The following is a 27748-nucleotide window of genomic DNA, read 5'->3' as shown; positions in this document are numbered from 1 at the left end:
ATGAAGGAAAGTTTGTAACAGAAACTTCACGAGGAAAAACAAGATTTTTGTGCATTTTATAGTATACTATATAGTACTCATCAACCAGTACAAGTACACCAAGAGCAAGCAGAACAAACATACACAATAAATATTTCAAAGTACACATATAAATAAGTCAGTTAACATTTTTTTCTAGTAAAAGCTGGGTCCCATCAAGGTGCACAATGTTGAGCTCTAAGGTCAAGGAAAGTGAAGGAGCCTTGTTTTCTGGAAGTTTATAGTGTTCCGGTGTATATTTAGGTATATGTGTGGCCGAGTCTAGCTGACGGATTTGAGTGTGGACCAGGGGTGCGTCCCCCGGACCTCCAGTGGCGGGTTGTTGTAGAAGATGTGGTTGCAGAGGTCCTCCAGCGGCGGCTCTGGATCAGAGGTCGCGAACTGAGCTGCATCCTCCACCTCCTTACGGATCGCCACGTCGATTTCCTGATGAGAAAGAAACGATTTGTGTGAATTCCTGCTGCTCTAAACCTTAATCAAATTAATGCACAAGGTGTTGCTAGCAAAGGAAAACATGACAAGTGATTTACAGATCAAACAAAGAAACAAGTCTTGTGTTAATTTGCAGAAAGCTAGAAATTTTTTTTTAATTTTTTTTTTAAATAATACTTTTTTGATGCTTTGTCTTTAAAAATGTTGACACTTCCTTGACCATTATGATCAGATTTCAACTGGAATCATCAAGATGGACAGTAAATGAACCCCTTTTTGACATGTCCAAAGTGGTGCTGCTGCTGAGGAGCATTAAATCTTCTGGAAATATAACAGATGGGTGTCTCCAGCGTTGCTGTCCACATGGATTCCAGCTAGGGTTATCATTTCAAAGACTTAAATGGTTATTTTGCTACCTCCATTTTTTTTGTCCCTCCTGGAAACTGGTCACCGAAGGTTCCCCCACATGGGGCAAACATGCTCAGAAGGACTGGACTTATTCCAACCACAGAAAAACTAACAGTTAGGAAAAGTTCACACTAGCTTTCTACATCTGATCAGTCTGCTCTGACTGAGGTGGTCACATGAATTTGTTTTATTTATATTTTTAAAATTCTGACTATTAGTGGAATCAGTGTTCATGTAAAGGTAGCCACTACTGACTGCAAACTCTTTCTGTGGAGTGAAGCTGGAGGCCGGAGAGAATATTGAGAAATCCAAACTGGACTACTACCGAACAACCAGCTGTAGACTGAGACTACAGAAGACTGTGTGCTATGTTTTTTTTTTTTTTTTTCCTCAATATTGTATGCAATACATTTTCAACATGTGAAGTAAATGGCAAATGGCCTTGCTTTTATATAGTGCTTTTCTACCTATTGGTTCTCGAAGCGCTTTACAGACACATCTACCCAGTCACACACAAGTGCCACGCACTGGGAGCAACTGGGGGTTCAGTGTGTTGCTCAAGGACACTTCGGCATGTGGCACATTCCGGGAATCGAAACGCTAACCCTCTGGTTCGTGGACAACCCGCTCTACCTACTGAGCCACAGCTGCCCATATAGTATTATTAAAATGTAATATCAATGTAGTTTATACGTAAGTAGTGCAATGCTGCAAGACCATGTATGATGTCAACTAATCAGACAGTGGTTCTAGCATTTTAAAACTTAAATCTTAATATATATTTTACTCACATTTCTATTAGAATTCTTGTTACTCTGATACTACCAATTCCCTATGGGATTAAGGATTCAAGGATTCTTTATTGTCATTTCAAGACATGTTGGTACATGAGGTGGAATGAAATTAGTTTCTCTGGTCCTGATGCAAGCCAATAGCAATCAAGTCCAGTCTTTTATTTTCCTAAACTCTGAATCTATGGCTTTGTTCAGAGCTTGCATTAACATTTGTCCTGGGCAAGCTGATCACAAGTGTCAGCTTTAAGTACCTGTGTGTGTTCACACATGACATTAAAATGTCTCTCCATCTGCATTCTCGGCCACCACTTGAGATCTGACCTCAGTTTCCTTGTTTTCAAATAAAAACTGACTTCATTTGGTCAGTCGAATATTTTAACAGCTGCTGTCTCTAATAGTTATCTACTAGGGCTGGGCGATATAGCTGAAAAATGTATCACGATATAAGTGTTTCATATCAATCAATAGCAATAATTATTGATTTGTTTTTTTAAGCTGTTCTACCCAGACTTCTCAACTGTGCTGAGCGGGAGCATGTCCTTCCCTAAATGATATGTCACTGCATCCGTTATTTCTTTATATCGTTTTGATGTTTTGTCGTATGGCACTAGCCTGGGTGTTCCCATACTGCTTTGCGCGCGATTTCATTCTCGCTGCAAAAGCAGTCTGGAAACCATCGCCCATATTTTCTCCTGAGATAGGGAACCAATCACAGAACGGGGGGGGCAGCAAGACGATGACGACGTCTATGCGCGACACCGAAGCTTGTAGTGCGTTAATCCAACATGGCAGCGGACCTAACGTTACCGTTCGATGCAGCCTTAGACAGTGTTTTAAGTAGCTTAGAACGCAAGTTTATTTTAAAAAAAGAGCAATGTTTGGCGTTGAAAGACTTCATTGCCAAGAAGGATGCGTTTGCTCTGCTACCAACAGGCTTTGGCTATGAATCGCGCGCAAGGCAGCATGGGAATTACCAGGCGCATTTGATAGACATTCGTAGCGCCCAATAAACGGCTCTAGGCATTTGTAAAACCACGCCTCAAATACGAGAAAATAAACACGTAGTTTCCAGACCAGCATCTCATTGAGATGTGCAGTCGCGTCAGCCAGGCTAGTATGGCACTGCTGCCGTGTACCTCTTGATCAGAGGTTGCGCTAGACTTTTTCCTTGTCTGTCATTTTGACTGACAGGGTCATAAAAATCCTGTCATAACCCATTTTTACCCGTCACTTTAATTATTTTTATTATTTTTTTTAATGATAACAATGACATTCAATAGCATGTAATTTTCATTCATTTTTAATTAATAATCAGTAGTAAAACGTACTACCTGACTTGACCACTAGCAAACTAAGGTACTCAGACACTCACTCACTTACGCACGATACGCAGAGAAACGAAACTTAACCGACTCACTACTAATCAAGATAGACAAGAACCAATTAATATGCTCACTCGCCACCAAGTTTGCAGACAACATCGGTCTGACTCTTGTCCAGGGTTCGCGTTAACCGAATATTTTCCATCATTGACCGTTTTTTTTAAAACGGTGATGGAAAAATTGAAGGCAATCTGTCATTTTGACAGATTGCAATTCACGCCCCAGACCACTTGGTGGCGGGTGAGCATATCAATTGGCTCTTGTCTCTCTTGCTTAGTAGTGTAAGAGTCGGTTAAGGGTCGTTAAAGGAACCGTATGTAGGATTGTGGCCAAAACTGGTACTGCAATCACTTTCAAAATACTGTAGAACGGTGTATCCCCTCAGCCTCCCCCCTGACTCGAGGTTGCCAGCTAAGCTGCAGGATCCAGCAGGAACGTAGGCTGCTACAAGGAAGTTCCAATGGCAAGTGACGAGTCCTACACAGTAAGTTTTTTTTTCTGTTAATAAAGTTTATGCTTCATGAGAGATGTTTTGCGAAGTAATTATGTATCGCAAAAATTTACTAATGGCGATTAGCCAAATATTTTGTAAAGATGTACTGTAATACCACATTTCAGTCGGAACATAGATTGTTTTCATACCCTGCTAGTGGTGCGATATAAAGCTTTTTATGAACGCATTTAGCACGGGCGACCATGGAAAATCCACTGTCTATATGTACGGAAGCACGGGGCTTTTAGCCTATACCAACAAACATGGTAGAATATAGCATCCAAAAGTCGAGGGTCAATTCCATGCCATTCCGGACTTTGTCACGACGTATTTCAGATTCAAAACGAGGTCTTTTAGGTTTAGTAACGGTATGTTTTATGCGACACGTTCGTAGCTGCAGCTGTGGTAACTAGAGCAGAGCTAGCAACCCGGAAGACGAAACTCTACTGACTTCGTGATTAGTAGATAGCTTGAGGGTGGCGCCTCAGGCCAAAACACAACATGACAACATCAACATCAGTTGAGGGCTGCAACTTTCACTTTTAAATGACAATATCCTGGCCGGACCACTGTTGTCAGTGATATAAGTATTTGAAATGAACATGATTTCTTCATGTCTAGTGACATATCAGGGCCATTTTATGATTAATTGAAATACATTTCTTACATACTGTTCCTTTAAGTTCCGTTTATCTGCCGGCTGAGTGAGTGGCTGCTGACTCTCGGTTAAGCAGGGATCTACGAGCAGCGGTTCTGAGTCCGTTAAGTTTCGTTTCTCTGCATATTGTGTGTAAGTGAGTGAGTGGCTGAGTGCCTTAGTTTGCTAGTGGTCAAGTCGGGTGGTACGTTTTGTTTCTCTGCCGACTGAGATGTAAGATGTTTGAATGGTGCCGTTTATTGATTATATATCAGACTCAACTGAGCCGGTTAAATAGACATCTAGATTCATGATTCTTGAGTCGTCCTTGATGGCCGGTTATATGAGCCGAATCTTTTTTTTTCCCGTCGCTACTGAATATTAATTAAAAATGAATTAAAATTAAATGCCATTGAATATGTCATTTTTATCATTTTAAAAAAATTAAAGTGACAGGTAAAAATGGATTATAATGGGATTTTTATGACCCTGACAGACAACGAAAAAGTCTAGGGCAACCTCTGCTCTTGTCTGACTTAAATTAACCAAAATATTAACGTATTTTCTATTGATATCGATCACGTGTCTATCGCGATAGATATCGTTATCGTTTTATCGCCCAGCCCTAATCTCTACATACCGCTGGAACAGAACCATAATCAACATTTATGTGTGCAATGACTTGGATGGATAACAAATTTTGGAACAAGCTGTAAAATCTTTCTCTCTCTCGCTCATTGAAAACAAACATGTTAAGTTTATTTATTGATCTCTGCCCTGATGTTAGTTATTATAAAGACAAAGCTAAGATTAGAACTGAAGCCCGAAAACCTCTTTACTCAAGAGTAATGTCACTGCTGTGCTGTTAGAAGCAGTAACAGAAAAATCTCAGAAACAAATCTACATTAACATGATCACACGTCAGTTTTTTTTTTTTATATAAATCACACGCAGTTTATTCATGTAGGGGACGCTGTCATACTTGCTATCTCTCTCCCTCTCTGGAAAGTAAATTTAAGAGATTGCCCTGCGGAAGAACCCTTCTAACGGACGAACCTTTACACCTTAAGCCGAAATTATGCTTCCGCGTTGACACAGCGCGTCCGTGCGTACGGACCTATTGCGTCCTTGCGGACCCCCGTGCGTCCTACGCAAGGGCCAGACGCGCACCTCCCAAACATCCTCGACGCGCGTCGAGGCGACGCAACAGCAACGCAGCAGCAACGCAGCGGCATTGGCTGTGATTGGTCCGCTAACTACATCCGCTGGAGACCGCTTTTCCGGTTTCCACTCATAAACATAATTGTCTCCTTTGTCGTGCCCTAATTTGCAATAGAAGTATTTCTTCCTCTGCTTGAATAATTTGGAGCTCCAACGCCAGTCTCTCTGTCTCGGTGTCCATCGTTCACTGTGACTACGGCAAAAGCCGGAAGGTAAATAACGAGGCGAGATAGTCACAAGAGTGTCGGTCGGTCGGTCACAAAAAACCATAGCGCCCTCTACCGGTGTGGCATGCATTTCGACACGTAAACCCCACGCAGAACCATCACGGTCTCACACTGCGTCCAAGCAACTGCGTGGCCATTGCGTGACCATTGCGTGATCACTACGCGGAAGCATAATTCAACCTTTAGCCATAAAGATGCCAAGTCCAGACGCTGGACAGACCCACGCTAAGGGGCTCTTAAGGGGCCTCTCTGAATTCTGAGGACGTCAACTGAGCCAAAAAGACTGTTTTACACTGCTGTGGAATTTCACACTCTTGTTTCTGAACATCGTGTTGATCACGATATCAGGAACTACAAAGAATGAGAAGAGTTGCCTCTCCTACTTCATATGAACAAAATCAACTAGCCTTAATGTTATATTCATTATGTTTTAAGTATGTGATTCATTAATTCTTCCTTTTCAGAGACACACACATGCAAACATGCCAGACACCTTCTTCCTCCCCCTCTCCCAGAGTGACCAGGGGAGTGAAAACAGATAACAAGTCACAAATAACTTTATTTCCCCAGAGCAGACCTCTGATGTGTTCTCCTCTGTAAAAAGAACCTAAGTTTGATACTATGACTATCGAAATTGTAATAAACTGGTAAGTTATATATTGTTTTTCAGGAGATGCTGAGGATCACAATGACACGATTTTGATCGTTGTACGATAAAATTCAAATAACTTGTCAAAGTAAAGATGGATCAACAGTGCCCTCAAGCGGCAATTCTTAAAAACATTTTCTTTCTTTTAATCATTGTTGAAATTAAAGTGCTGAACCTTAGGTATGTTATTATACTAATCGTAGCTAGTAATTGTAGGATGAAATTTTTATTTTAGCAACCATACCCTTCTCCCATTAGCAAAATATCCTGAAGAACCTGATGTTATTAACTTACTGATGATTTTGAGCTATTTTGATTTTGTCATTCAGATACGTCATTTTGTCATGTTGTAATGTTGGGTGTTGCCGCAAAGGAAAGAACATCGCTAACGAGTCATGATGAGTGATGGAATGATTAAATTAGTTAACATAAAGTAGGTTAAGATGATCAGGAAATAAGATATCTTTAGACAGAGAATTGTAGGCGTTCCCTTCTCTTTCCGCGCAAAGAATTTGGAGACCCGATCCAAAACACGCCCTGAATAATTAACACATAAAACCAGAGGGACACGCGCTGTTCTCCGCACTTTTACCTTTTCCTCACTCGCACTTCTCTTCGCTCCATACTTAGTTGTGCTTCTGTCTCTTTTAGTTTTTCCTTAGTCTTCTTCTTTACGTATTTAGTCACGTTTACTTAGTAACTTTGTTTTAAGAACAACTTGGATATTGTTCCGTGGCAATTTTCAAGCTCCGTTTGTTTCTTGTCTGACCTTTTTCCTGGCGTACAATTTTAGTAGTGACTTAAATATTTTTCTGGCTTTATTTATTTTTCTACTCTACGCACCGAATTACTATTAAAGAAAGCCATCCTCAGTTAACCCCTAGGTTATAAGTTGGCCAGAGTAGTTAGTGGGGATCTTCCGAGCAAGGCCCGACATCTTCCACGGACCAAGAACCCAAGAGGCTGTTGCCATAGCAACATTTCAAAATAAGTCTATTCAAAATAAATGAAAAATCTAGTCTTATACATGTGAGTTTTTGTTGCTTTTTTCCCCCGTACCGAACCGTGACCCCCACACCGAGGTACATACCGAACCGTGACTTATGTGTACCGTTACACCACTTGTGTTCACACTACCAAAGGAATGAAGTCAAATGTGTCCCAGACCACCTCCACATGTGGTCTGTATCCTAAATGTGTCCTAGGTGTGTTCATACTAGTGTTGCTTTCGTCAACGAAAACTATGACTAAATATTGTCGTCAACGAACCTTTATCACGTGACTAAAACGAGACGAGACGAAACGTAAATGCTGGTCATGCGACGATGACTATAATTAAATGTATAATGCAATATTGTTGACGAATAAAAACGAGACTAAATGTGGTTTACAAAATAAAAACTATGCTAAAATGTCTCTCCATTTCCGTTGACCAAAACGAGACGAGAGACGAAATGTTACGTTATTTTGTCTTGTTTAGTCGCGTTATTATTATTTTGTAGTTTTTCTGTTTCCTGTGTCCAGAGCCCGTTCAGAGAATGTCTGGGAGACGGGCTCTGGCCCGTTTCTCTCGCAGGCGACGTCACTTCCTCAAGCTCCACTCGCGGCATTATTTAGAAGATGCAGCTGTTCCAGTGAGTCTGCGACTCTGCGTGAGTACTGAGTAGCGTGACAGAGAAAGGGAACGACGGCCGGCCAGCCGGGGGTCTTTGGTAGAAGAAGAAGACATTTGGAAAAACTTTAAATACATCGAAGTGGAAAATAAAACCGAATGTCTTGTGGTGAAAGATAGGGAGAAGTGCGGCCACAAAATCGCAGGGAAGAACACAACACTACATTTTTGTGGGTGCAGGCCTATTTCTACCATGTTTGGTTAGTAAAATAAATATGTTGTAAATTCAAATCAGCGTCTTCCGTGTCTGGAATGGATGTATTCTTGAGTCTATAAGGTAACAATAATATAATAAGAACCTTGTTTGAAATAGAAAATTTTGGTTTTGTCTATATACTTATACTATATTGACTGGGTTAAATAGAATTGCATTACTAAAAAGAGACTAAAATATAATTTTCATTGACTAAAACTAGACGAAAATAGTCATGGATAATTCTGACTAAAATAAGACTAAAATGCTCAGACTTTTAGTTAACTGAAACTTGACTAGACTAAAAAGAGTATGAACATGACTAAAACTAATAAAAACTAAAATGACAGCTTGACACAAAGACTAGACTAAAACTAAAATTAAAACAGGCCGCCAAAAACAACACTAGTTCACACCTGTACTGTAAGCTGGCCACCTGCGATCGTATTGCCCAGGATGGATGTTAATGACAAGGTCTGAATGAGGCCTCTTTGTTTAGTGCTCACCTTGAACTCCTCTGCAGATGCCATGTTGTTGCCGAGCATGCGTTCCTTCAGCATGGAGATGGGATCACTCTTACTGCGAACTTCCTGAATCTCTTCACGAGTGCGGTAGCTGCAAGAGGTCACATGATGATCAGAGTAAATCTACAGGAAGATTCCAGACTCACTCAAGGAAAGACGGGGGATTAAGAAAAGAGGGATTAGTGTGAATGAAAATAATCTGTTATTTAAGGCAAGAATGACACTAAACCAGTCCTCAGAGTATTAAAGATAAACTCACCTGACACCAGGGTCACTCATGCTGTGTCCATGGTAACGGTAGGTCTGCAGCTCCATTATAATAGGACCCTGAAACGCAGAACAAGTGACTTCTCAGAGTTCATTTAAACTGCTGCAAATGTGTTGTAACACATGGTAGAAAGCCTTAGTGGCACGGACTCCAAATGTCAGAGTTGTGGAAATAAAACGTGACAGTGCATTAATCTCTAAGAACATGGGTTGTCTTTCCTGTTGGGACCTGAACCTGGTGGTGAGCTATGGAAGCTCACCATGCATAAGCAAACTTGCTTATCCACACGTTTGTCTTTCTCTTGGAAACAAAGGCAAGCACCAGAACTCCAAGTCCCACAATCCTCCAGGTGTGAAAAAACTGACCCAGTAGGTCACTGGCCGACAGTGGCATGTGACCTCTGAGGTCATATAAAATGTGCTGTTTGGCCTGTGTTCTCCCTCTTCCACCTCTCCTCTCCACACCTCCATGTGGAGATCCCCAGCTGCTCAGCTGCAGCTGGCTGCCTCAGGTAGTCTGCTACCAAAGAGCAGCTACTCCAGGCCTTTTCTCCTCACAGCAGCGAAGCGAGATCCTGCTTGAGGAATCGGCACCAGCTCTTTTAGCCAGGCTAAACCCCTAACCAACAGGAGCCACAGCTAGTTAGCACCGAGCTGCTAACAAGTCACTTCAAAGGACTTCAAGGAGCAGCCAGTTTCCCTCCAATGTCTGCCATCAGGAACACACAGCAAGGACTTCAACTTTTCTCCAGCTTGGCCCTTCCATCAGGAACTGTCAGCTAAAGGAGCAACACATCAGAAATTGACTTTTCGACCAAATCTGGTAATATGACCTGGGCCTAGTCAAGCTAAGCTAAGCATAGAACTAGAAACGTTGATTTGATCTGATATTCGTTTTTGAGTTGTTAAAGTATAGTGATTTAGGGATTTAGTTTAGGTTGTGCAACACACAGACTCAGGGTCTCTTGCATGCTAAACTAACCATCCTTCCTTTAACCTGGCACCTCATAAAACTCTTATCACATTCCACATACACTATATTACCAAAAGTATTCGCTCACCTGCCTTTACTCATTCCATGAACTGAAGTGCCATCCCATTCCTAACTCATAGAATTCAATATGATGTCGGTCCACCTTTTGCAGCTATTACAGCTTCAACTCTTCTGGGAAGACTGTCCACAAGGTTGAGGAGAGTGTTTATAGGAATTTTTGACCATTCTTCCAAAAGCGCATTGGTGAGGTCACACACTGATGTTGGTCGAGAAGGCCTGGCTCTCAGTCTCCGCTCTAATTCATCCCAAAGGTGTTCTATCGGGTTCAGGTCAGGACTCTGTGCAGGCCAGTCAAGTTCATCCACACCAGACTCTGTCATCCACGTCTTTATGGACCTTGCTTTGTGCACTGGTGCACAGTCATGTTGGAAGAGGAAGGGGCCCGCTCCAAACTGTTCCCACAAGGTTGGGAGCATGGAATTGTCCAAAATGTTTTGGTATCCTGAAGCATTCAATGTTCCTTTCACTGGAACTAAGGGGCCAAGCCCAGCTCCTGAAAAACAACCCCATACCATAATTCCTCCTCCACCAAATTTCACAGTTGGCACAATGCAATCTGAAATGTACCGTTCTCCTGGCAACCTCCAAACCCAGACTCGTCCATCAGATTGCCAGATGGTAAAGCGTGATTCATCACTCCAGAGAACGCGTCTCCACTGCTCTAGAGGCCAGTGGCGGCGTGCTTTACACCATTGCATCCGACGCCTTGCATTGCACTTGGTGATGTGTGGCTTGGCTGCAGCTGCTCGGCCATGGAAACCCATTCCATGAAGCTCTCTGCGTACTGTACTTGGGCTAATCTGAAGGTCACATGAAGTTTGTAGCTCTGTAGCAATTGACTGTGCAGAAAGTCGGCGACCTCTTTGCACTATGCGCTTCAGCATCCGCTGACCCCTCTCCGTCACTTTACGTGGCCTACCACTTCGTGGCTGAGTTGCTGTTTTTCCCAAACGCTTCCATTTTGTTATAATAGAGCTGACAGTTGACTGTGGAATATTTAGGAGCGAGGAAATTTCACGACTGGATTTGTTGCACAAGTGGCATCCTATGACAGTTCCACGCTGGAATTCACTGAGCTCCTGAGAGCGGCCCATTCTTTCACAAATGTCTTGTTTCACAATCTGCATGCCTGAGTGCTTGAATTTATACACCTGGGGCCAGGCCAAGTGATTAGAACACCTGATTCCTATCATTTGAATGGGTGAGCGAATACTTTTGGTAATATAGTGTATATACTAGCCAGCACATGGTCTGAATGTCCCTTCTCAGCAGCCATGTTGTTTTGTCTTTGTTCAAAGCCTCAAGGCCCTAGCGGCCATTTTGACAGACAGACAGACTTGTGTTCAAAATAATAGCAGTGTTTTTTAAAATGTGAGTAAAGCTCAAAATCCTTTATTATTATTTCCATTCATTGGGAACACTGCACATTATATTTTACATCAAAACATGAAGAAAAAAGTATCAATATTTTAATTAGCCTACTTTACAGAAAATGAAGGAAAAAATGATATTGGGCTGTTCAAAAAAATAGTAGTGTCTGCATTTTTCATTATAAACTCCAATATTTACTCAATAAACTGAAAAAACGTTAAGATTTAGGATTTTCACTAAACTAATATTTAGTTGTATAACCACTATTTTTGAGAACTGCTTCACATCTGTGCTGCATGGAGTCCACCGACTTCTGGCACCTGTAAACAGGTATTCCAGCCCAGGATGATTTGACAACACAATTCCTCTGCATTTCTTGGTTTTGCCTCAGAAACAGCATTTTTGATGTCACCCCACAAGTTTTCTATTGGATTACGGTCCGGGGATTGGGCTGGCCACTCCATAACCTTAATTTTGTTGGTCTGGAACCAAGATGCTGCTCACTTACTGGTCGATAGAGCAGTCGCCCGAGACTTAAGAGCAGACCGACCAACCTGTGCACCGCCTGGATTGATGTTATGTGTTCATCCAGAACTCGATGGGAATGTGGAAGACAACCCTAGAGGCCGACTCAAAGCCAATTGCCCTAGTCATCAAATGTGGCATATACCAAGGAGATGCACTGTCACCACTGCTGTTCTGCATAGGCCTGAACCCCCTCAGTCAGATCATCACAAAGAGTGGTTACGGGTACCAATTCCGAAGTGGAGCAACAATTAGACACCTGCTCTACATGGATGACATCAAGCTGTATGCCAGGAATGAGCGAGAGATTGACTCACTGATCCACACCACCAGGATCTACAGGAACGACATAGGGATGTCATTTGGATTGGATAAGTGTGGCCAGATGGTCTCAAAGAGAGGCAAGATGATCAGAACTGAAGGGGTCGACCTACCAGAGGGCAACATAGGTGATATCCAAGACAGCTACAAGTACCTTGGTATCCCACAGGCTAACAGAAACCATGAGGAACACGCAAGGAAGTCAACCACAACCAAATACCTCCAGAGAGTGAGGCAGGTCCTGAAAAGTCAGCTGAATGGCAGGAACAAGATCCAAGCTATCAACATGTATGCAATACCAGTCATCAGATACCCCGCTGGGATCATAAGCTGGCCAAAGGAGGAGATAGAAGCCACAGACATCAAGACAAGAAAGCTCCTCACCATGAACGGAGGGTTTCACCCCAAATCCAGCACCCTGAGACTGTACACTAAGCGGAAAGAGGGAGGCAGAGGACTAGTGAGCATCAAGGCCACTATCCAAAATGAAACATCAAAAATCCAAGAGTAAATCAGGAAAAATGGCCACAAAGGATGAACTGCTAAGTGAATGTCTCAGGCAACTGCAACCTGATAAGAGTGCAGAGGGAGAGGAGCAGACAACCTGGAGGGACAAGCCCCTACAGGGCATGTACCACCACCAAATTGAAGTGGCTGATATCAACAAGACCTACCAATGGCTGGAAAAGGCTGGACTCAGAGACAGCACAGAGGCACTGATCATGGCAGCACAAGAACAGGCCCTAGGTTCAAGAGCCATAGAGCAGATCAGACCCAAGGTGCAGACTATGCAAAGAGCATCAGCAAAATAAATAGAATATGAATAAGCTACAAACTACGGCTAATGACATAAGTCATAAAGTGGCTGGGGCAACCCCTGAGTTTGACAGGTGCAAAGGTGGGTGTGTGTGGGGAGCAGAACGGGGAGAGGGGGCAGAGCAGGTAAGGAATTGAGCTTCCTGACAGCCTGGTGGATGAAGTGGATGAAGCAGCCTTGAGTCTGCTGGTCCTGGCCTGAAGACTCCACAGTCTTCTCCCTGATGGCAGCAGACTGAGGAAGTTGTGTGACGGATGGGTGGGATCACCTGCAATGCAGAGGGCTTTGCGGGTGAGACGGGTGTCATAAATGTCCTGGAGGGAAGGGAGAGAGACACCGATTATCTTCTCAGCTGCTCTCACTATGCGCTGGAGGGTCTTACAGCAGGACGTGGTGCAGGCGCCATACCACACAGTGATACAGCTGGTCAGGATGCTCTCGATGGTGCCTCTGTAGAAGGTGCGCATGATGGGGGCTGGTGCTCTGGCTTTCCTCAGTTTGCGCAGGAAGTAGAGGCGCTGTTGAGCCTTCTTCGCCAGTGATGCGGTGTTGGTCATCCAGGAGAGGTCCTCTGTGACGCGCACACCCAGGAACTTGGTGCTGGGTGTGCGCGGGGCTCAGCACACATCCCTGGGGGGCCCCTGTGTTCAGGGTGATGGTGCTGGATGTGTTGGTGCCAACCCGTACTGCCTGAGGTCTTCCTGTCAGGAAGTCCGGGGGGGACTTGATATGATGCATGATTTGCGTGCATCAATCCTGCTAAGGGATCTCCTCACACTTGCTGAGGACAGTGTCATCAGCTGGTCGTCAGATGGGGGTGGAGTCTTCTGTGCATGGGTGTTATGTGCCTCAAAGCGAGCAAAGAAGTCAATTCAGTAGAGAGGTGGAGCTTTCGCAGATCAGAGGTGTGGGCTTGTAGTCCGTGATGGTCAGTATCCCTCGCCACAGACTCCGAGTGTCTCTGCTGTCGCTGAAGCGATGGGCTATCCTCCTGGAGTGCTGCCTCTTGGCCACTCTGATGCCTCGGGACTTGTTAAGCGTGCGTTGTGATATTTACATAAACTTGAGGTACAGTTATAATCAAGGGGCCGAATGACAGTCACAATGTTACCAATCAAATTCAGCTTACCATTCCAGTTCGGCAGTGATCTGCAGCAAACTTGGTGGCTTCTCTGACACATAGGACGTCCATGCCATCTACCTACGAGAGAAAACAACTAGGTCAGATGACAACATTTGATGCCTTCATAGACATCTGCAAAATAGCTGAATTAATTCTAAGAATCTGAATATTACAGCTCCAGTTCTGAAGGTTTTCAAGTGAATGGATTGTGTGCAGTATCATACATGAGCATCAGGCAACTGTATGCATGCTCACACCTGCAACTGCCAGGACAGGCTGTGGGCCTCCTCCTGTTGTAGTCTAGGTACATACAGGCCAGCTGCAGCATACAGCCAAGAGGCACACTGCAACTGTTGCCCAAGACCACCATGTCTAACTTCAGTGCCTCAGAACTTTCCTAACTTGTTAACTTGTCTCACTCTGATTCCAGGGATGTAGTCTCCTCTCTTGTAGTAGTCAGTGCTGGCTGAAGCTCTCTCCACCGACGTCCCCATGCCGTACTTGTTGTTCTCGCAGATGAAAATACACGGCAGCTTCCACAGGGCAGCCATGTTATAGGTCTCAAAGAGCTGGCCCTGATTGGATCAGACAGGACAGATTTATATTGTGCAGGATTTGGATAATTAAGTTAATGTTATCTGGTTACATGTTATTAATATATGTAGGCTGTTCCTCATTCCAAAAAGATACATAAACCCTATTTACGCAGGACTAGTTTTACCTGGGGAGACAGAGGTTGTCTGTGATCTTAATCCCATTTAAATTGGCCATGTCCGTAATTTGTAAAGTAAAAACCACACCACAAATGAAGTACCATATTCCTCCTAATATAGAGATCCCATGATAAAACTAATCCAGTCACAAATGGGTATCTCAGGGATTTGCGGGTGTGTTTCTATTGTTGTTTTTAAAGAGTTTTGTTTAGTTTGATTCATAGCACAGTCTTCATAATTCTTCTGTGAAAAGAGGCTGAGAAAACACATCAACACATCAAAATATGCTGCCACGCTTGGCATCCATTTCATCATTATTCTTCTAATGGTTTTGAGCTTGCCGTTTTGCTGTGTCTGCATGCTACGCAGCGACATCTTGACTTTGCACCTTAACAGCTGTCCCAACTTTGATGGATACACGGCCTTCATAATTCTTGAACAAGCCACAATCTAAATATGAAATATGGTAGGTAATTTGTGGTGTAATTTTTAGTTTACAAATTATGGGCACAGCCGATTCGTTCAGGATTAAGATGACCTCTACAGCTATTACGCATTTCTAGAGGTCTCCAGGTAAAACTAGTCTCACGTGAATTAGTAAACTAATAACAGTCTTACTTGATTGGCTGCTCCGTCTCCATAGAGCGTGACGCACACCTGGTTGTTGCCTTGATATTGGCAGGCCAGAGCGATACCTGCTCCCAAAGGCACCTGGAAAATTTCACGGCTGAGTTACTTGCGCAATAAACAAACCGAGCAGTGGCATTCCTGCAGATGTTTTAAAGCGTTTACCTGTGCACCCACGATGCCGTTGCCTCCGTAAAAATGTGGAGCGTACATGTGCATCGAGCCTCCTTTCCCTTTGGCCACACCGCCTTTACGGCCTGAGGACGAATTAGAGATGAAACACAGATACACTTCAGGCACACTAAGCTGACACATCTCTTTCTCACCTGTGAGCTCAGCCAGGATCTCTTTGATGGACACACCGCGGGTGTAAGTGTATCCGTGCGCGCGGTAGGCCGTGATTAGGTGATCTGAGGGGTTAATGGCAGCCTCAATGCCTGCAGCACACGCTTCCTGTAGGAGAGAGCGGAAAGTAGGGACATTTTGATTTGTGTTTCTTCCCTCTAAAGTTCATTAAACAATCTAGCCTCTTTCAAAATACCCTTTACAGTGTGTAAAGAGGCTTTTATGATCTTCAGGGAAACCTGGGTCCCGGAATTTATTTGATACATACCACCACCTGAACATTGTTGCAGGTACATATGTACTAGCCACTGCAGACCAGGAACAACCCACAAGAGCTGCTGTTCTGGAGATGCTCTGACCCAGTCATCTAGCCATCACAGTTGGGTCTTTGCCAAAGTCTCTCAAGTCTCTCATCCTTCCACTTGCTTATTTTTCCTGCTTCTTACATCAACTTTGAGGACAAAATGTTCACTTGCTGCCTAATATAATAACCCACTGGCAGGAGCCATGAGAACCATAGAATCAGAGTTTATTCACTTCTCCTGTCACAGTGTTATTATGACCGATCAGTGTATGCTCCTATTTGAAGAATAGGAAACGTAGCTTCAGGACTGTAATATACTGAAATGTCTTCCTAACATCCTCACTGAAAATATTAAACTTTACCCCAATAAACACAGTGAAAGCTGCAGTCCTTCCACAGCTATGGAAGGATGGTGTAGATACCTGTCCATCATACAGGTGACAGAAGCCTCTGATGATCTTCTGTTTGTAGAGCTGATCTGCCTTGAGCTCCATGCGCCTCACAGTCTGCATGGTGCGGTAATACTGCAGACCCTGCTCCCTCGTCAGCTCCGCCTTCAGTGGAGGACCCTCCTCCAGGCGGTGGAGGTCACATTTCTACTGGAAGAAAACAACAGTGAGCACGGACTGGGTTTCAGAGCTTGTCAATTTTTTCTCAAGTTTTTCCTGGAGGTTCTCACTTGCACATGCCTCAAAAATGCTTCTGTGCAGTCAGAGCTCAAAGCAGGCTCTGATCTCCAACATTTTAGCTTTAAAGCAGCCATCTTGAGCTTCCCAGCCTATCTTCCCTCCATATTCTGACTGGCCAAGTTCTTTTTCTAGCCCACACCATCTTTTTTTGGATGCTTATTTTCAAAGGTATTCTCATAAATAATTACACAAGAGGTTCCACTTGTCTGAGAGAAAAACACTTCTGTAATTAGCGCAGCTTGTAGGTGTAGGATCATTACTGTTTCTGATGATCATTTTGAAATTTTTTTGGGAGACATCTCACATTCAGTCATTTGGTGTGGACATCCCAGAGTTCAGACTCATATTTTTAAAACTTATCCAGTTTAATGGCACCACAAACTACATCTTCCAAAATAATCAGTTAAATTACCATCTTTCTGACACCGTTTCAACATCAGCTCAAAAACAGAACAGTCATGAAGAAAGATTTACTTTCGGACTGTTATATTAGAATGCATTCACCTTGTGTACCTTATGTTTTGTCAAGACAGTTTATGATTATACCACACAGTATTTATTAGAAAAGTCCAGTGAAATGTCTTTTAATTATCCCATCTTAAAAATCTTTAGTTTAGCAACAAATTTAGACCAATTTCTGAAAACCTTAATAGGTTGATTATTTCAGCATGAACAAATTTTTCCAATTTAAAAGTCTAAAGCATTCTTTTTCCTCAGTCAAGTGCAGTGTTGATATCGAGTAAGTAAGAGATTAAACAGCTGAACTTGGGTGAATGACCAAACATCTGCTCCTCTTTTGGCTGTTTGAACCTGTAAATAAGAGACTGTTGCAAAAAAAAAAGAAAAATACATAAATAAAATACAGATTTATCAATTTAAAATAAATACAAGTGCACACATGTTGATAAATGGTCACTCAAATGAAACAGGAAGTGTACCCAATGAACTGGCAAGTGAGTGTATACCCTCAATTGTACCGCAGCATGTTGACTACATAGCTACGGTGTAGCTTCGACCATAACAGCCATGAAAATGCATTTTCTTGTTCACATGACTCAGTGGCCGGACAAACCCAGAAAATTATGCAGTCTACACAGTCCTCTATGTTCTGCGCTGCAGTGAATTTAGTAAAATTGTTAATCCACATTTATTTACTTCAACTGCAACTTGAGCAGCTCAGTTTCACTCACCTTTGTGTGAAATGCAGAGTAAAATTCAACACAGCTGGCCAGTCATCTAGCGTTTCACTGCGATAGTCACATGATATGGACACACCAGCGCACAGGTATAAATACTTTTGACGGTGTAAGTGACAGTGACGATGACAGTGTGAAGCCCTTCTCCACTTTCTAGGACACCGACATGCTTAGCTCCAGCCAGTCATGGTTGGAGGAGTGTGCTACAAGGTTTGTTTGGGTGAGGTCACACTGTAGGCACTCCCAATCATGTTACTATGAAAACCGTGGTTATGCAAGTAAGAAAAAGGATTCAAGAGTTTAAAATTAACCCACCTTGATGTCAAAGGTTGCCTGAGGGGTGAAGTCAGCAAAGTTGCGGGAGACAACAATTCTGGCTCCCTGGAAGGTGAGAAGATGCATCAGAATTAATTCAAATATTGTTCACGATCACAGCAGTTGCTTCATCTTAAAGCATACAATCCGGGGATGGATTTGATTGGACCAGCTGGGATCAGGTTTGGGCCTGAAGGTGTTAAGGTAGAAGTCAGTAACAGGGTGGGAGGATGACACCAGCCAAACCTTTAGGTCTTATTGGTTATATTGTTAATTATTTAAATCAAAGTACTGTTAAACAGAGTGTGATGATCTTGCCATCAGGAGATATTTTTATAAGACGACTTACATCATTTTGTCCAAACTGTAGGAGAACTGCAACAGGTTTTTCACAGACAGGGAACAGGTCGCCAGTCTATCACAGGGCTAACACAGACAGACAACCATTCACACACCTACAGCCAATTTAGAATCACCAATTAACCTAACCAGCATGTCTTTGGACAGTGGGAGGAAGTCGAAGTACCCGGAGGGAGAGAACCCATGTAGGCACAGGGAGAACATGCAAACTCCACACAAACAACCATTATCTGATATTAATTAGGGGCAGCAAAAGACAATATTACCAAGTGAACCTCTGCAACATTAAGTTAAATATAAAATACATAAATATCTAAACGAATTTAAGATGAAATTTTAAATAAGTTAAATCATAAACTAGCACCGTGTTAGGCATAATGTAGGATTTAGCATGAAATCCATTACAGAAACAATTGATACACAACTTTACTATAACATAAGGTATGAAGTAAATATATGTAGCTTCAATAAAGTAAATATTCATACTAAAAATTCTGCAGCAACGTCAATGATATTCTTACTGTAATATTGTCAAAGATAGCACAGATGTAAAAAAACAAAAACAAAAGCTACTGACTGGAGATCATTGGTTAAATCAAATTGTATACACAGGCTTTTTCAGGGATGTATTGATTATGTGGGTGTTGCAGAAGTGTCAGAAACGCATATAGCAAAAATTTTGACTTCTATAGTCAACTATTTATTATTTATAGGTGGGGAGAATATTGTGAACAGTTAATTATTTAAAAATGTGTCACTGGTTAAGTTCCCCAGCCCCGTTAGTGAACAGACTGAGGATGCTACACAAGTCCTTACTGGTCTATCTAACTAACTGTGCAGCAGACGCTCTAGTACTGACTGGTGGTGGCTTAGGTGGTTGCCGCTGGGTCTTTGCCAAGGCAGGCACTGTGGCTGACGATAGATTGACGTACTCTGACAGGTCAATCAGCAGCTGGGGAACACAAGAGCCAACCAATCAGACCAGAGTAGCTCTACGGAGGCTGCAGGTGAGCAGACATCTACAGGTGAGACAGCAGCAGAAGCAGCAGCAGCTAGATGGAGAAAAACATAACTGAAATCTAAAATGAGGCAACATGGAGACTGACGCCAGCCCAAGAGTGTCTACACTGCACCGATATTTCACAACGTTCATCTGCGGCTCGATGTCACTTCCCCTCAAACCGATCAGTGATCGTTTATCAATATTTCAGAGGATTCATAGCTCAGTTGCTTAAATCAGCTGATCAACTAAAACAATAACTTAAACTTCCCTTTCATTGTGATGACTTCGTCTCCATGATATACAAATATCCTTTAATAATTATCTTTACTTTTAGTTATAATTTTACCACCCTCTTGAGTTAATAAGGACAAAATGTCCACATTCAAAAAACTACTATAAAAACTTTTGCTGATTAATCTTTTTTTCTGCTTTCGTCTGTGTAAATCTCTTAAACCACTTCAGCACTTTACAATTTAACGTCACTGTTGTTTGCATAAGCTCACTAACAGTTGTTTTTGTTTTCTGCACAGTGAAGTGCAGTAAGAGCAGGGGCCCTTGTTTTAATTTTCTTGAAAGAGTGCAGGTATGAAAGACAGACAGACCTTAAAATAGCCTGCTAAGCTCAATAACACAAGCACAAAAACTACTGGACACGTCATTTTTGTCCTTAATGAATCAAGAGGGTAGTATATTAAACTGATGGCAGAGGGCTAATACAGCTAGAGGTTAAAAAAATAAAATAAAATGTTAAACCTGCTATTAGTCTATATTGATTAGTGCATCTATGGCAGTAGAAGCTTCTTGTATAGTGTGAGGTATCACCACATTCAGAGACACAGGAAAAATAAGGACTATGTATAACTTCCACCAGTGTCATATTGAAGAGAAAATCTTAATAAACTGTTTTGTTTGTGTCATCACCAACAAATTTGGCTTCTCGATGCAAATGATTTGGAACTGAGGCAAAATTTTGTGCTAGTGTGAAATATCTCTGGGAAACTTGCCGATGTAGCTACAGAAGAAAAGATGACTCTACTAATAAACTAATTGTGTAAGAGAAAACAACACAAATGTGGAATGAGAATTTTAAATGAAATCCAAACACTAAAAATGACAGCTGAGCTAAAGACTCTCAGAAAATAAATGTGAAAGCTAACTGAACTATCAGTATGAAGAAAATAGCTCACTGCACTCCATATAAAATCGCCTTGGAAACGACACCTCTGCAGAGGGAAGGAAGTTTAGGACGATCAGCGGCTGCTTACCTCCGACACTGTTTGGGCTCCCTAGGGATGAGGTGATGAGGGGGGAGGAGGAGAAGGAGAGGAGGGAGAGAAGCAAGAAATAAATAGGGATTGTGGTGTGCAGTGTGAATAAAGAGGGAGGGAAGCAGGAGGAGAGGAGTGAAAGCTGGCAGTAAAACATCAGTTCCTACAGTCACTCTGCGATGACTCAACGTGGTCACACTGGAATCTGGTTTGTTTCTGGGGTCAGAAGTGGGCTTCACAAAAACAACGAGATAAAGACAAAGGTTGAGTTCAAATGCCACCGTGTCTGTAGGAACCGGTCGTCAGCACAACATCAACACATGCAGCTCCTACTGGCAAACAAGGGATGCACTGTATTTTAACCCACTCATTGCAGTTGGTTCTTCAAAATTGCTTACGAAGAGTTTGCAATGTGCAAAGAAGGGTTTGTAGTATTAAAATGGTACCAAATAACAAATGAGGCAAATATCCATAGAAGTCACATTATAAAGAAAGTCACCTCATGACTCATTAGGGGCATTTTAGTCCATCTGGGCAATTTTTTCCTCTTCATTTGGGCACAATTTCGGCTGTGTTAGTACATATGGCACCAAATTTTGTAATTAAAAAAAAAAAAATCAACATGCAACAGAAATGCACTACCCTCGAGTCATTAAGGACAAAATGTCCACATTCAAAGAACTACTATAAAAACTTAACTGATTAATCTCCCCCCCCCCCCCCACCTTAAAATGGCCTGCTAAGCTCCATAACACAAGCACAAAAACTACTGCACGTGGTAATTGTTTGTCCTTAACGACTCCAGAGGGTAGTGCATTTCTGTGGATGGCTGAGCAGCTAGAAAAAAAAAAAAAAAAAAAAAAAAAAAAAAAAAAATGTTTATCACCACATTCAGAGACACAGAGGAAAAATAACTTAAAAAAAAAAAAAAAAAAAAAAGACATGACGGTGAAGCGAGTTAGCCCAGGAATTTCTGCTACGATTTGCCATAGTCTTATTGCTCGCATATTTTAAATCATATGCGAGCAATGAGACTACTTTCCACACATGCAATCCGCAAAGCAAGAGTTAAAACTAGCAAACTTTGCTAACGTTAGCCGCTGCTGACAAGGTCAGCCCCCCATGCCAAACAATACGAGGTTAGCTAACGGTTAGTATGCACCGGATCAGCTCGGAAACGGTCTCCAGCCCCACATTAACCCATCGACCACTCACCACATTCTTGCCAGTGATCCTACAAAGTGCGTTAGAGATAATGGCTAACATGGTATTCATGCTACTGGGCGACGACCTGACTCTGGAGAGGATTAATAAAGAGAGCTAATCGCCGCCGGCTGCTGCTAATTCCGTGCGAGACTCCGTCCGAATAAAAACGCCGGGGTGAAATAGCTTGCACCGAACTTTGGTTCCTGGCGGTGTATACGGAGTATGATTCAGGGTGGCGGTGACTGTGTACAAGTGACTTGTGGCCTACAAGACTTTTTAATGCTTCATTTTACTCTGAAATGAAATCACAGAATAAATAAACAACTGAAGTTAAAAAAAAAAATCATGGAATCAATTTATAAACCATACTTATAAACTATATTCTAAACTTTCGACTCTCGTAGCCACCTTTAGCAGATGTAACACGTTAAAACACACAAAATGAAAATCGAATATTATCAGAACGTTGTTCCCAGTCATCTTGCAGAAGTTCCCATAAATGTGTGGCACTTGTAGGGTGCTTTCCTTTCACTCTTCTATCCAATTTATCCCAAACCAGCTCGATGGTAAATGGTAAGTGGCCTTGCTTTTATATAGCGTTTTTCTACCTATTGGTACTCAAAGCGCTTTACAGTCACAGACAGAGCCGTTTCTTGCTATAGGCGAACTAGGCGAATGCTTAGGGCCCCCAAACTGCATGTTCATCCTCATCTAAGAAGAATTAAAATGTCCTGTCTTTGTCTGTAGCTATCTCGTGTGTTTGTTACATCCCTTATATGCTTAAAAATAAACGTAGGATATAAATAAAATAAACTGCAATGATAAGTGGCTGGTGTTTTCATGGCATTATTGCATCATATTCGTTGGGCCCTTGTATGTATGCATGTATATTTCTGCTACAATACGTCATACATTTCAATTGAAATGAGATTTACATCAGTTTCCAAAGAACTCATTTGAGGAAATAAAAACACATTTGCTTGCATTTAAAACAGTTCAAGCATACAACATATCAAATAGGTAAAATAAAACATAATTACAGGGGCTGACATTTCAACATAGTGCTTCAAGCGTGTTTAAGAACATAATACTGTAAACTCAAAAAGAGACTCCGACATCATTTCATACAACTCATTTATAGACTGGTTTTCCTCCGATAATACCTTTAGGGATGTTATATAGTTTTTAATTTCATTCTTAAAACAGTTTATGGTGGACTTGCTGTTATTCCATTTATTCTTGTGTATATGATACTTTCTCATAATGAAAATAATGTTCACCATTTTGGATACCTTTTTGACAGACCATCCATATAAATCACTTGAAATTTGCTGAACAAAGAATCGTTAATCCCGATATTTAACCATCGATAAACATTTTTCCAAAACATCATTGTGACTGAACAAGAGAAGAAAAAAAAAAAAAAAAAAAGGTGTTCAATTGTTTTGTGTTCTGTCATACAGAAAACACACGGATTAACTTCAAAACTGAACCTTTTCCTTAAAGTTTCAGCAGCAGGATAAATATAATTTATTAATTTGAACTGAATTTCTTTTACCTTGGGTGAAATTGGCCATTTAAGATAGCTACAATACATTTTCATTAATGTGTTATCTTTATTTTCGTTGACTTTTTGATATCATGGAATAGCTTTTCTTTAAACACACTTGTTGTACTTTGTTGTTGCATCTTCTTTCACCAAATTTCAATTCACCCATTTTTAAATCAGGTAGTTTAACAGAAACATTTGAATTTGTGAGGATATTTTTAATCATGTATTTTAAGGGAAGTGGAATAGCTCTACTGATTTGATTGAATTCTCTATAAGAGCATTTTAAATTAAACTTTTCTACAAATGATTTTATTGCAACAAATTGCCATTTTCATCCATCAAGTCAGTAACATATAGAACCTTTTTGTCATACCATTCTTGTTTAAATAAAGTCCTTCTGTTAATTAATATGGTTCTATTATTCCACAAGGTGGAGCTATGCGGTGTGAAGTTGTGTGTGAACATCATTTTCCAGTAGAGCAGTATTTGTTTATGGAAGTCAGACAATTTGATTGATAGTTTAGTTATTTCAAAGTCACACCTTAACAAAAATTCTAATCCTCCAACATTTTGGAAAAGATATTTTGGTAGGCTATGTGGAATCATATGGAATTCAGCTGTGTCAAATAAGCTTTTATCCAATTCAACTTTAATACACCCATCATAGATTCGAAATCAGCAGCTTTCAACCCACCATGTTTATAGTCTTTTACCATCACAGATTTTTTAGGAGTGTGTCTTATTTTTCCATATGAAATTAAAAATGATTGAGTTTACATTTTTAATCATTTGGGGGGGGGGGAACATAAAGAGATTGACAAGGATATTGAGACCATTGAGACTGTGGTCCCAGCTCTCTTCAGGTCATAGACCAGGTCCTCCTTTGTAGTTCTGGGCTGATCCCTTACCTTTCTCATGATCATTGACACTCCACGAGGTGAGATCTTGCATGGAGCCCCAGTCCGGGGGAGACTGACAGTCATCTTGAGTGCTTTCCATTTTCTTTTTTTTTTTTTGCACCAACAGTTGTTGCCTTCTCACCAAGCTGCTGTCCTATTGTCCTGTAGCCTATCCCAGCCATGTGCAGGTCTACAGTTTTGTCTCTGGTGTCCTTAGACAGCTCTATGGTATTGGCCATGGTGGAGCGGTTGGAGTGTGATCGATTGTGTGTGTGGACAGGTGTCTTTTATACAGATAACGAGTTCAAACTGGTGCGATTAATACAGGTAACGAGTGGAGGATAGGAGGGCTTCTTAGGCTGCGTTCAGACTGCAGACGGATCTGATTCAAATCTGATTCCTTCTCATATCCGATTTTTAGGGCTGACTGTTCACACTGCCTTTAGCAAGTGTCCAAATCGGATATGGTTCTGTTCAGACTAGGCCACATTCTTCACCGGTATGATAGGTTGCTGTAGCAACGAGCGGAAGCGTCATTCAGCGCGTGTATTTGTCAGACGTCATATAATTGCGACAGCGACAAGCAAAACAACAACAAACAACACGATGGATGTACGTCACGTCAGTGTAAAGATTTATAAGGCATGCAGTTTCTTCCTCTGTCCAAGGCGAATTGTTTTCAAAGTCTTCCTCCATTGTGATAGCTGTAATATCACTGTCCGTGGCCGTAACGTGGCTCCTCCACAACGGAAATAGGCACGCGGTCTGGCCATTGACTGTATATGGGTCTGGCGCATTGGTTCTGGCCTGGCGTCGCGTAAGTGACGTCACGGACAGTCAAAACCCATCTGAGTGTTGGGAGCTGTTCAGACTGAGACGCATCTGTCCATATCCGATACGAATGCGATATGAAACTACCTCTGGATGTGGTTTGCAACCGTTTGGCAAAAATCGGATTTCATGTGATCTGTCACTGTTCAGACTTCAAAATCGAGATCCGATTCAAATCTGAATGGGCTAAAAATTGGATTTTGGCTGGCAGTCTGAACGCAGCCTCAAAGACAAACTAACAGGTCTGTGAGAGCCAGAATCCATGCTGGTTTCAGTATTATATTAACTGGCATCTTTAACTTTACTGTACATATTTCTCTAGTAGTAGTAGTTTCAGTAACCATATGTTCTTTTATCTACAATCATAATCTGTTTATTATTATTATTATTATTTTTATTATTTTATGATTATTATTATTATTTTGTATTTTCATTTATTTTATGTTTTATTTATTTAATTTTTTGTCATTTAGATTTTTGTTTTATTACTGTATATATTTTATTTCTGTGAGCACCCTGGGTCAATTATATTGCGTTTAAGTGTGCTATATAAATAAACGTGACTTGACTTGACTTATTTCATGCAATAACATACAAATTAATTATTTAAAAATCATACAATGTGATTTTATGGATTTTTGTTTTAGATTCTGTCTCTCACAGTTGAAATGTACCTATGATGAAAATTACAGACCTCTCCATTCTTTGTAAGGGGGGAAACTTGCAAAATGTTCCCCACTGTATATGTTTATCTTCTACATCCAGTTTTTTTATGTCTTCATCGATTTTTTCAAATAAAAAGTCACAATCTGGTTTATTAAATTTTGATTTATATAAGTTACAATAAAAGAGACAAATTTCATCTTGGACTAATTTCTGATCTTCAATTATAATATCAATTGTCATAAGTTTACTTATTTTTTGTCTTTGTTTTTCAAGTCTAAAGAAATAAGTTGAACTTTTTTCACCCTTTTCGATTCATCTAGCTCTTGATTGAATATAAGCACCATTTGCCTTTGTTGTGTACATGTCACCTAATTGGGACTGCAATGACTTTAATTCAGTAATGTTGTCCAAGGATAATTGTGTATTACTTGTTAATGAATTGATTTTGTCAATTAGATATTTTTCCTATACGTGACAGTTTTTTACCTGTGTCAACTGCTATTTGTTTGGTCTTAAACTTAAACAATTCCCATTTACTGATATCACTCATGTCTAACTTTTCAGCCTCCAATATAAGTGACTTCACCTGATCACAAAATTAAATTTTGTAGAAAATCATTGTTAAACTTCCAAATATTTGGAGAATTCAGTTGTTGCTTGGATGTTAATAAGTGTAAACTAATTATGCAGTGGTCTGTGAGCGGAGAGGCTGATATTTTACAATCTGAAATATCATTACATAGCTCACATGAAATCAGCCAGTAATCTAGTCTTGAACACTGACCGTTTCCAGCAGAGTTATACCATGTATACTGAACTGCTGTTGGATTTGATGTTCTCCAATAATCAGTTATATGTGTTGTTGTACATAACGACAGTATAGTGTCACTGTATACACGTTGAGAATTCCTATGAGGCAGTCGGTCTAGCCATGAATCTGAGGCTATATTATGGTTTCCTCCCAATATCACTTTATCTGAATTATATGTTGTTTTCCATTCATTTATAAGTTGGCTTAATTTTGCATAAAAGTTCACATTAATTGCTTGGTTGTTAAAGCCATAAATACATATTAAAATATAACGTTTGTCGTTTGTCTCCACTACCACTACCATTGTGGCACTCATGTATTGGGCTACGTGCTTACTCATCTTAGCGGCGATGATGCCTGACAGGGCCTTCCATGTTGTGGAGAGACAGGCTATCCAGCTATTATGCCTACAGTTGTTTACATACACTGTGTTAAAAGACACATAAACCTTTTTTCCTTGCTGTCTGTTTGCTTAATGCCACAGTAATGAGGGAGAGAGTTTGTTAGAGAATTTTTTATTACTTTCTTCAAAGTCAGAAGTTTACATACATTTCCTTAGTATTTGGTAACATTGCCTTTAAACTGTATGACTTGGGTCAAATGTTTTGGGTATCCTTCTACAAGCTTCTCGCAATAGTCTGTTGGAGTTCTGGTCCATTCCTCCTGACAGAACTTGTGTAACTGAGTCAGGGTTGTAGGCCACCTCACTTGCACACACCTTTTCAGATCTGCCCACAAATTTTCTATGGGATTGAGATCGGGGCTTTGTGATGGCCACTCCAAAACATTGATTTTGTTGTCCTTAAGCCACTTT

At 41.2% G+C, this 27748-nt stretch overlaps 1 protein-coding gene across 4 annotated transcripts; it reads right to left on the bottom strand.

The window, feature by feature from the left end:
• Window positions 1-39: 39 nt before the first annotated feature.
• Window positions 40-22340, bottom strand: pdha1b (pyruvate dehydrogenase E1 subunit alpha 1b). Of its 4 annotated transcripts, XM_084566191.1 has the most exons (13): window positions 22185-22340; window positions 20967-20987; window positions 19558-19650; window positions 18339-18404; window positions 16561-16734; window positions 15816-15942; window positions 15655-15746; window positions 15481-15573; window positions 14569-14724; window positions 14156-14227; window positions 8931-8998; window positions 8654-8762; window positions 40-465 (listed from the first exon to the last, which is right to left on the bottom strand). In XM_084566191.1, exons 1-13 carry the CDS (start codon window positions 22242-22244, stop codon window positions 301-303), a joined length of 1296 nt encoding a protein of 431 aa, XP_084422317.1. In that variant the 5' UTR covers window positions 22245-22340; the 3' UTR covers window positions 40-300. The 4 variants fall into 4 exon arrangements, with proteins under 4 accessions (XP_084422317.1, XP_084422319.1, XP_084422318.1 ...); XM_084566193.1 differs by lacking the exon at window positions 19558-19650 and having other exon boundaries at window positions 22185-22338; XM_084566192.1 differs by lacking the exon at window positions 20967-20987 and having other exon boundaries at window positions 22185-22332.
• Between the last annotated feature and the right edge of the window lie 5408 nt (window positions 22341-27748).

Source organism: Chelon labrosus, assembly GCF_963514085.1.
Source record: "Chelon labrosus genome assembly, chromosome: 18".
NCBI lineage: Eukaryota > Metazoa > Chordata > Actinopteri > Mugiliformes > Mugilidae > Chelon > Chelon labrosus.
The sequence above is the reverse complement of the archived record's forward strand: the minus strand, read 5'-3'. Positions and strand labels throughout refer to the sequence as shown.

What these genes read in the sequence shown, in the direction of transcription:
- pdha1b (XM_084566191.1), bottom strand. Translation starts at nt 22,244, where the DNA reads ATGAATACCATGTTAGCCATTATCTCTAACGCACTTTGTAGGATCACT. An exon ending in GTCACCTGTATGATGGACAG is followed by an intron (nt 15,943 to 16,560) that starts GTATCTACACCA and finishes TCTCTCCTACAG; the next exon opens with GAAGCGTGTGCTGCAGGCAT. An exon ending in GAGACGGAGCAGCCAATCAA is followed by an intron (nt 14,725 to 15,480) that starts GTAAGACTGTTA and finishes TGATCCAATCAG; the next exon opens with GGCCAGCTCTTTGAGACCTA.